At 47.8% G+C, this 9,905-nt stretch overlaps 1 protein-coding gene across 1 annotated transcript in view; it reads right to left on the minus strand.

The window, feature by feature from the left end:
* The window catches only part of RPTOR (regulatory associated protein of MTOR complex 1), a 316,057-nt gene extending 306,594 nt beyond the window's left edge, over positions 1 to 9,463 (minus strand). The window contains exon 1 of the mRNA XM_035025828.1: positions 9,302 to 9,463. Within this exon, the coding sequence (XP_034881719.1) occupies positions 9,302 to 9,463 (162 nt within the window). The remainder of the gene's footprint in view (positions 1 to 9,301) is intronic.
* Between the last annotated feature and the right edge of the window lie 442 nt (positions 9,464 to 9,905).

Consider the following 9,905-nt stretch of genomic DNA (forward strand, 5'->3'; position numbering starts at 1 on the left):
CACCAGGCTCAGCCAAGCGCCTCGGGACTGCAGACACGGTAGAAATGTCCAGCCAACAGAATTCGTGAAATCACTAACTTGTGACTCAAGCGCAGATACATAATTATTGCACTGTTCTTTGATTTTGTATAAGAATGTCATTTTTCTCAAATCAGATACAAATTCCTCAAGGGCCACACCCATGCCCTGTGTCTGCTTATACACAACCCCGGACTCAGCACCGAGAGGCGAATGGTCCTAAATGCAGATGATAAGCACTATTTCCACGCCCAACACTGAGGAAACTCACTCTGAATAGCATATTCTACTAGTTAGGATCTGTAGGTACAGTCTGCCTCAAACAACAATGTAAGTAAATATTAACCCCTTAGGAGGGCTGCTTCCCCAAGTGCCTGGGTTATCAATCCGGAAACTCCCCTCTGTGCATCCCAGCCTGGGACAAGTGTGGAGCCAGGAACAACAATATTGGAAGAAAGCAAAACCATGTGCTTTCTTTTTGTTTAAAATTTAAAGATTTATTTATTTATTTGAGAGAGAAAGAGAGAGCATGAGCCTCCTGGGAAAGGCAGGGGGAGAGGGAGAGAGAATCTCAAGATGACTCCCCGCTGAGAACAGAGCCCGGTGATGTGGGGCTCATTTCGACAACGCTGAGATCATGACCTGAGCTGAGATGAAGAGTCGGACGCTTAACCGACTGAGCCGCCCAAGCGCCCCCCAGCACCATGTCTTCGATGCTCTGAAGACAGCACATCGCTTCAACTGCACTGTGACCCAAGACGCATACACTGAATCTGCCTAGGAGGAAACATCAGGCAAACTCAAACTGAGGATATTCTACAAAGTAACGGCCCGGCACTCTTGAAAAATACCAAGGTCAACAAATTCAGAGACAGTAGGATGTCGGCTGCGCGGGGCTGGGAGGGGAACAGGGGCACAGAGCTTCAGTTTGGGAAGATGGTAAAGTTGGGAGGCGGACGATGGATGGCTGCACAACGGAGTGAATGTACCTGATGCCACCGAGCGGCACACTTACCAAGGATTAACAGACATTAGTGTGTTGTACCACGAAAAAAAAATTGTCAAGGGCAAGAAATTCTAAGAAAGGCTGAGAAACTCCCTTAGATCAAAGGAGGCTACATAGGCAAGACCATTAAAGGCAGTGGGTGACCCTGAGTGGGGGCGGGGAGGGCAGAAATTGCTAAGAAAGGCGCAGTGCTGGGACAAATGACAACATGTGAACGTGAACTGTGGATTAATAATAGTAACTTATCAATGACAGATGTCCTGACTTTCACAACTATCCTGTGGTTATGTAAGAGAGTCCTTGCTCGCAGGAGCTACACACATTAAGGCCTGAGGCACAGAGCCTCCAACTTACTCCTCAACCACTCATGGGAGCAAAGTACAGACTTACATAAACACAGAAAGAATGATAAAATAGATGAGGGAAGATGTAAACAATTGGTGAATCTGGGTAAAGGGTATAGGGGAATTCATTGTACTATTCTTACAATTTTTCTGTAAGTTTGAGATTACATCAAAACCAAAAAACAGAAAATAGTGCAAGTCAAGAACAAAAGCCACATCTGAAAGCAAACTGGTGGGGGGAAGGGGGTGGTCAAGTGATCACGTGTTCTCCGCGGCCGCCTGGGGGCACACACCCCCCACCCCCCACTCTGGCAGAGCTGCACCTGTCTGACAACTTGAGGCTCAAGAACATGATTAAAGCATGAATTATCACGTCAAACATTTCCTGGGATGGCATTTTCTATACATTTAACTTACAAAAAGAAAAGGTGTCAAACTTCAGCTCTACTGAAACAAGCATGGTAGATGCCCCAAGTACTTTTTTAATGTCTTCGGAATAAAAGGAGGAAAGAGTCAGAAACCTGGAGGACACCATCTATATATAATCCACACGCTATCTTGTTAAAACTCTAGCTTTAGAATTCTACAAGGTGATAATGAGGAGAAATGTTCTTATCCATTTCAGGACTCTTCCACGGCACACTGTTCAAAATGGAACACGGCACATTTTTTAAAGCAGGTTAAAAAAAAAAAAAATCTATGTAGATGGTCCCTTTGTGGCTCCAGAGCTTCCCATGACAAATGCCAACGGCAAGTTCACATGTTTCAAGTTCAGAGAGAGGGTGCCCACACTGGCCACCCGCTCTTTAACCTGCAAGGCCTGACTAGACTCTAGATCCCACCTCCCTCCTGCTGTGGCTGCCTGGCTTTGGGCATGGTTTCTCACTTGGATTCCCACCTCCGGTCCCACCCCTCCAAACCCTCCACTCCACCCACGGTCAAAAAGATCTTTCAAAACACAAATCTCTGTATGATACTGCCCCCCTTAAATCCACAAGCAGCTCCCCACCATCAAGCACATCAACAGTCATTCAATGCTGAGAGTTCCACGCTGGGTCAATGGGACGGATCTGTATGTTTCATAAATGCAGTTCAATGCAAATAATTTACTTACTTAATATCAATGCAAAGCTTTCCCTATAATCATGCCCTTCTCACCTGTAAACACACGTAACAGTGTATTACAAATTTGGTGTTGACGTGTCTGTCCGTCCTACTAGATCCTAGGGTTCTGGAGAGCATAACACCCTATAAGAGAGCGATACACCTTTGTTGTACTGAAGACTTCTGGCTACCTTCCCCTGCCATACGCGGACAGATGTTCCTTCACTCCCAGGATAAGATACTACTGGGTGAGCAGCAGAGCGATCCCCTCCAGGACACATGGCAGGGGACTGGAGCAGCAGGAGGCCCTAATGGTTACATAGCAGGCGACTGCCTTCACAACCCCACAGAGCTCTTCACAAACACAAGCTCCAGCATGGAAAGGGCCTAACAGATCCCTTTTAGGTCTGCTACCTAATTTCTGGTCCTCCCTGCTTGATATTTTTGGCCAACCACCTGATATTCTCAAGCCCTGATTCCTAATTTAAGTCTGACGCCCACTTTCTTTTAACTACACAAACGAGTCTCAAACTCTTGATGATGGGATACCTTTACTTACGCTCAAAGATTACTGAAGACTCCCAAAGAGCTTATTTTATGTGCTCTTATCAGTACTTCTCAGTACTTTCCATGTTAGAGGTTAAGGCCAAAAAGAAAAAAAAAAAAAAAGGAATGTATTTCTTGGCTGATTCATTTAAAAATTATAAACTCATTATATATTTAAATAGATATTTCTATGAAAAATAACTGTATTTTCAAAAAATCGTTAGACAAGTGACAGCTTTTTGCAAATCTCTTTAATGTCTGCCTTCATAGAAGACAGCTGGACTCCATATTCTGTTTCAGTCTGCTGTGACGCACTGTTTTGGTCAAAGTAGATGCACAAACTCTGACCTCACAAAGATGTGCAGGCGAAAAGAGAAAAAGTATCAGCACATCCAAATAACTGAGAATATTCTTCTTTCACATCACGTCAAAACTCAGTAACTGTAGTTTCTTAAGGGTTAGGGGCAATCTATCTGCACAGAACACAAAATAGGATACCTAACCTAGCGGAAGATTGGGCTTTTTACCCCTTACTATGTTAAAATCCACTGGCCTCACTTTGAGTGAGTCTTTTGCCCGTGGATGATTTTGTGGTATCACGGACTGGTCATCTGGAAATACTGGCTCACTGAATTATGCAGATGTTCCGAATGTGGACACACTTTGTTCTACATTTCATATCCCCCCAAAAAATCCTATTCATTCTACCACCACTGTCTCATTGGAAGAGTCTCAAATGTGGGAAGCTGGGAAGCTCACCGTGGCAGACAGCAGTTCTCCAGAACACTTGATTTTCACCTGAAAGCTCAAATTTTATCCCTGGCAACAAATCCTGTTGGTCTTTTCCTTGAAGTGATAGCTCATTTTGTTCATTTTCGAGACGCATCTGCCACAGACCCAAGCCTGAGAGCGCAGAGCTGCTCGTTAGCCTGTCAGATGCAGCGCACACCCCCCTTGGCAGAAGGGCAGCGGGCGCGCCGCATGGGAAGGCGGGCACTGCAGAGCCAGGATCAAGAAGACCAACACGTTTTACCGCATCATCAAGGGCATTCTCAAGTGGAGTGGAATTCTTTACCGTGAATGCGCAGCCGTGAAGAAAACAGTGGACCAGCACCGTCCGGCGCCACCACCCTTATTCCTGCGAAGGCACCAGGGGTTTACCCACATCACTTCTGCACCATCTGCACAGATGCCAACACAGAGAGTGCGAAAGGCCAGTGCTACCTGGCATTATTATTTTTTCTAAGATTTTACTTTTAAGTCATCTCTACACCCAACGTGGGGCTTGAACTCATGACCCCAAGATCAAGAGTCACTCGGCCCACCAACTAAGCCAGCCGGGCGCCCCTGCCTTATACTATCATCGGAAGAGGGGCCAGGGGAACCCCGAGCCCAGAGCCCGCCGCAGGAACAGCTGAGGTGCAGCACTGGCACTGTTCTCTGGCTTTATGTCCCTGCCACCACCCCAGCCACCTTCCCAGCACACTCGGGTATAGACTCCAGAGCCTCACAATGTGGACTTTCCAGTGGCACCTTGTGACACCATTCTAGGCTTTGTTTCTCAAGTCCGCCTCCCTCATTGCTAGCCATGCAGCTTAGGTCCCTTCGGCAAGCCACGTAATGAAGGCCTCATCTCCTCACCCATCACCTGGAGACAATCCTTCCCACCCAGGTAAGGTGCTGGCAGCCTTAAAGAACACACCCTCTGTGGAAGCCCTTTGCAAACTATGCATTTTTTCTGCAGTGTCTTCACCATGTGTGAAGTATTGACCTGTGTACTAGCATAAATGAGGTCCCTGCTTTACAATAGAAAACTCAGGTCCAGGGGTGAGGATATAACAAAAAATACCAGAGAAAGCAAGTGCTCATGAGTGGCTGGGGAGTTGCTTTAGATGAGATAATCTGGGAAGGCCTCTCTGAGGAAGTGACCCAGCAGCTGAGAGAGGAGGACCAGAGGGAGCCAGGTGTACAAAGAGCAGAGGTTAGAGCATTCCAGGCCTTTCCATCCAGGAAGCAGAAAAGGCAGGGGGGGCCAGATCATGAAGCTCTGAGCACCAGGGTGAGGCATCTGCATTCTCCTCTCAAGCACTTAGGAAGCCGGGAGAGGGCCAAACAGGAAGTGAGTAACAGAATCTGATTTACACCTGTGAGAGATCCCTCTGGCCACGGCATGAAGAATCAATTGTAGGGCAGAATGCATGTGGGGAGACCAGTCAGGATGCAAGTCTGGTCATCCAGACAAAAGATGGCAGCTGCCTGGACCGGGCTCACAATGGGTAGAGACAAAGCGAGGCGGTCCAATATAAGATGCACTTCGGAGGCAAAGCTGACAGGCTCTACTTGTGAGCTGGACAGGGCCATGAGGAGGGGAGGAGGAAAGACGGAAGGGTAAATCCTGGATTGACAGCATGAACACCTGAGTGGGGGCAGTGGCCATGTGCTGAGGCGGAGAATGCTAAGGCAGAGGGGTGTTCGGGAGCTGCAGGGCCAGGTCAGAAGTGAAGACCTCAGATGTGCAAGTCACTGGCCCGTGAACCGCATGTTAAGCATGAGCATAGACAAGACCCACTGGTGAGGGGCCTACACAGCAAAGAGGGAGGGCCCAAGATCAAGTCCTCGAGCGCTCCACACTGAGCTGTCAAACAGCAAAGGGGTCTGAGGAGGAGCGATAAGACCCCAGAGGGAGACCCGGAGTTTCAGGAAGACACGGAAGCAGGTGAGGAGAGTCTAAGCGGGGAGGGAGTGGTCCACTGCGGAATGCTGAGGAGAGGTCAGACAAGATAAGGACAGAGAAGTGACGTTTAGATTTAGCAACCAATGATGGCCTGTGGAGGGTGGTCTCAATGCCAGGCTGGGAGCCTAACTGGAGTAAATGAGAGAGGATGCAAGGTGAGCAATGTAGGATTACCCTTCTATTGCCCATACATTACTCTGATGCATCCACTCGGCTTCCTCCATGGCTGATCCAAAGTACCGCTTACAAAGCCAGGTGACAATTAGTCAAGAGACCAGTTTGGGAACTGGCTCATCATTTTATATCTACGTCTCCTACCCACGTGTAGGTATAGTGTGTGTGTGTCCGTGGTTTTGAGAGCAACAGCTCTCTAGTCTCCCTGATTCTGGCCCACACGTGTGAGGTAAAGATGAATCTGAGACCAACTGTTCCCACATGCCCACTCTCCAGGAGGAGAATGAACTTGGTGATAACCATAAAGTATCACAGCAAAACACAAATGGGGAACATGTATACACATCAGCATTAGCCACAGGCCTATGAATGATTCATTTTGAGCTGCAATTTATACACGTCTAGTTATTTGCAAACTACAAGCCAAAGATACTATTGATGCATATACGTATCATTCACTATACATAGAATTCACCAAATGACAAACTAATTTGATAATAGCAGTATTAAACTAACAGTAGCTTAGTAATTAAAATGCAATAATACTGGCATTTGAAAACCAGCACTGATCCAAAACAAAAATTGTGTGAATCCCAACTGACAGCGGGCAAGTGCTGTAGCTCTCTCTGAGGATGCCGAACGTTGAGTGGCAGAAAACTTTTTAGGGCCATCAGTCAACTTTAGTGAAGATGTCAATTTTAGGAATCCTTAACAACTTCATTCAATAGGACACCAAAAGGTAACCACTAATATATACACAAAATAAAAGTATCTGGAGTTACACATGGATCACAGGAAGAAGCAGAGGCTGCGCCTGGGTTTAGGGCAGTCAATAGCTCACCAGGGCGAGTGGTATGAGTAGGCCCTACTCCTGGCCCACGTGTGTCGCTTTACTACAGTGCTGCTCCATCACACTGTGGGGGGGAGGGGAGACAGCCCAGCCTGGATGCCTGCACGCTCAAGATGCCTGGAATCGGAGCGGCTGTCTGGTGTTGAGGGAACAGAGCACAAGTCACACCCAGGTAACCCACTGGCGAGAATCAGCCCCGCAAATGGGGTTTGTGTGGCCTGCAGTGCTGGACTCCTTTGTGTTTTATAACATCTGAGAGAGTGCCAACATTTTTAAACTGGAAGGCTTCACATTTAAAAACAAAGCCTTCTGGCTTCTCAAAGAAAAAGTAAAAAGAGAAAGGAAGCCATCTGGCTGAGGCCCACCTGCCCCTTCAGCTGTTGTGGCCTGTGCTCTCCAGAACCCACCCTCCAGACAATCGGACACAAGTCACTGTCAGCTGCCACTTACCTGTGAACCTGTGCATTCTTCTATCTGGCCTGCTTCCTTCTCTTATGCTACCTCCCAGCTATTAGCATCATTTGGATTTGCAACCTTTGTCCTGGCAGGGGTGCTAAAAGGTCCCCTGGGTCTGAGTCCGAGGAAGAGATGATGAGGACTGTTAAGATGCCAAGCTCTCACACACCGAACTGAAAATATTAGCTTCTGATTTTCTTCTTCATTAAACAGCTTGCAAAGGTCAGACACAGCAAACGTCCTCCCCTGGCTCTTTTCTAAGGAGTAATCTCAGTAATTACTCAGAACTTTTCTCTTCATAACCTATGATGAGCTTATCAGGGAATGCTGATCATTCACAAATTGATGTTTTAATTAAAAGGTCAAACATATATCCATTAATCAGTTTGAACAGTTTGAGCATTGGTTAGGGTAGCAGAGGGAACCACATTTCAAAAGAAAAAAGAAAAAAAAAAAAGTCCTCCAAATAGTAGAATGGAAAAAAAAAAAGATTAGACAGTTACTTTACAATAAGTTTCTTTTTATATATGCATAACAACCACAAAAGCTTTGAACTATGAATTAGTATTAAAGATGTCCATAAGACAGACTTTATACAATCTCTTCCAATAAACATCTCTTTTACTCCTTAAATTACCTTTGGATGAAACAAATTTTCCTAAGCCAAATCAATAACTGAAGGACTGGTTACTAGTGATTGACTAAGTAGAATTACCATAACTTAGGTGATCTTACATAGATTCAACGTCATATACAAAAAACAATCATCTTACACAAGCATGTTCATAAGCCCAGAGCACTCACACTGCAATGTAACACCAACTACCCTTCTTGTAACACTGAAATGTTTAAATAAATAAAGACAGTCTTGAAGGAAAAATCATAAAAAGACAAATTTTAAGTGTGCACAGATGAGAGGGTCCCACCCTTTTGCTTTAGAGACCAGGAAATAGAGGTTAATTAAAGACAGGTTCACCAAAATTGGCTGTTTTCTTTCCTACTAGCCGCTTGTGAGTCACTGTTCACGCTCCAACACCATGGAGACCCCCTAAAATCTGGACCCAAGTTCCAACCCATCATCCTCCAACTCTACCGTGGGAGAAAGTCTGTCTCCAAGCTACAGCAACATGACACCACATAGAAGGAATAAAAGTCTGGATTCAAGACCAGCTGTTTAGAAGGCTATGATGAAGTTCATTGTAACTTTAAAATAACTTTGCATTAATTTGTTACCACCTAAACATCTCCCAGTAATGTTGTTTCCCAGCACAGCATTTCCCAGAGCCCGACAAAAAAAGTAAACCAGCCACAGAAGCAGCCTAACCACGTGGGTACAAGTATTCCAGCCCAAGGTGTCTTTCCTCCAGTGTTAAGAGCACTAAGTAGGGGCGCCTGGGTGGCTCAGTCGGTTAAGCGACTGCCTTCGGCTCAGGTCATGATCCTGGAGTCCCGGGATCGAGTCCCGCATCGGGCTCCCTGCTCGGCAGGGAGTCTGCTTCTCCCTCTGACCCTCCTCCCTCTTATGCTCTCTGTCTCTCATTCTCTCTCTCTCTCAAATAAATAAAAAAGGGCGCCTGGGTGGCTCAGTCGGTTAAGCGACTGCCTTCCGCTCAGGTCATGATCCTGGAGTCCCGGGATCGAGCCCCGCATCAGGGAGCCTGCTTCTCCCTCTGACCCTCCCCCCTCTCATGCGCTCTCTCTCTCATTCTCTCTCAAATAAATAAATAAAATCTTTTAAAAAAAAAATAAAAAAAGAGCACTAAGTATACCAAAGAGTGTGTGAACACTTGCAGGGCTGTACTTTCGGACTTGGTGAACTTTGATTGTCTGGACCAAAACTTAGTTTGAATCAAAGTAACATTATCCAGCGCGTAACTCCCAACCAAAACACCCTTTTTCCATTTACAGCCAAAAGCTAGAGTCTGAAAGGGCTCGTGCTTCTCTGGCTGACCTGCAGCCTGTGGCTGGGAAAAGGGACCGCGGCTCTCCCTAGGACACGCTCCTGGCTCTGAACTTCCCTCGTGGGAAGAAGTACCAAGGTCCGCGCGGCGCAGCCGGAGTCCACTTACCCGATCCTTCATCCTCCAGCTCTGAGCTAAGGATTTGGAGCCTTCGATCTTCTCGCAGTGCCTCTTCTTCATAAAGGCCAAAGGCAGGTTCCAGTCTGTAAGGTCGGCCTCGTCCTCCTCCCCGAGTCCCAGAAGAGGGGACTGCAGCGCCTCGGACTCCATCTGGGGCGGAGGGGGTGGGGGAGTCCTTGGCAGCAAGCGCTCGAGAACCTCCAGCCTTCAACACCAGCGCGTGCCAGAGCTGGGGCGGTGAGAATCAGGAAAGGGGGGACGGAAAAGGCAGGAAGGGGAGCGTGCGGAGGCCCCTGCTCGGGCAAGACGTCTGAGCCCCTTCTCTCCCGACCCTGCGCGGCAGGCGGAGGCGCTGGGAAGGGCCGGGGGGCGCGGGCACACCGAGGAGCTCCGCACCCACACGCACGCCCCCAGGTCCCAAGCGCCCGGCTGCGTCCCAGGCTGAACGTCTCGGGACGGGCTGTAAGCGAAGCTGCCAAAGGCGCGACGGACTTCGGGCCTCACGACGACCCCGCTCCCGGCCTCCAACGCCTCAGCCGATCGGAGCACAGGAAGGCCGCCCGCTCCCGGTGCCGGTTCGCCGGCTGGGCTG

This window comes from Mirounga leonina, unplaced genomic scaffold (genome assembly GCF_011800145.1).
Source record: "Mirounga leonina isolate KUSES-001 unplaced genomic scaffold, KU_Mleo_1.0 Mir_197, whole genome shotgun sequence".
Lineage (NCBI taxonomy): Eukaryota > Metazoa > Chordata > Mammalia > Carnivora > Phocidae > Mirounga > Mirounga leonina.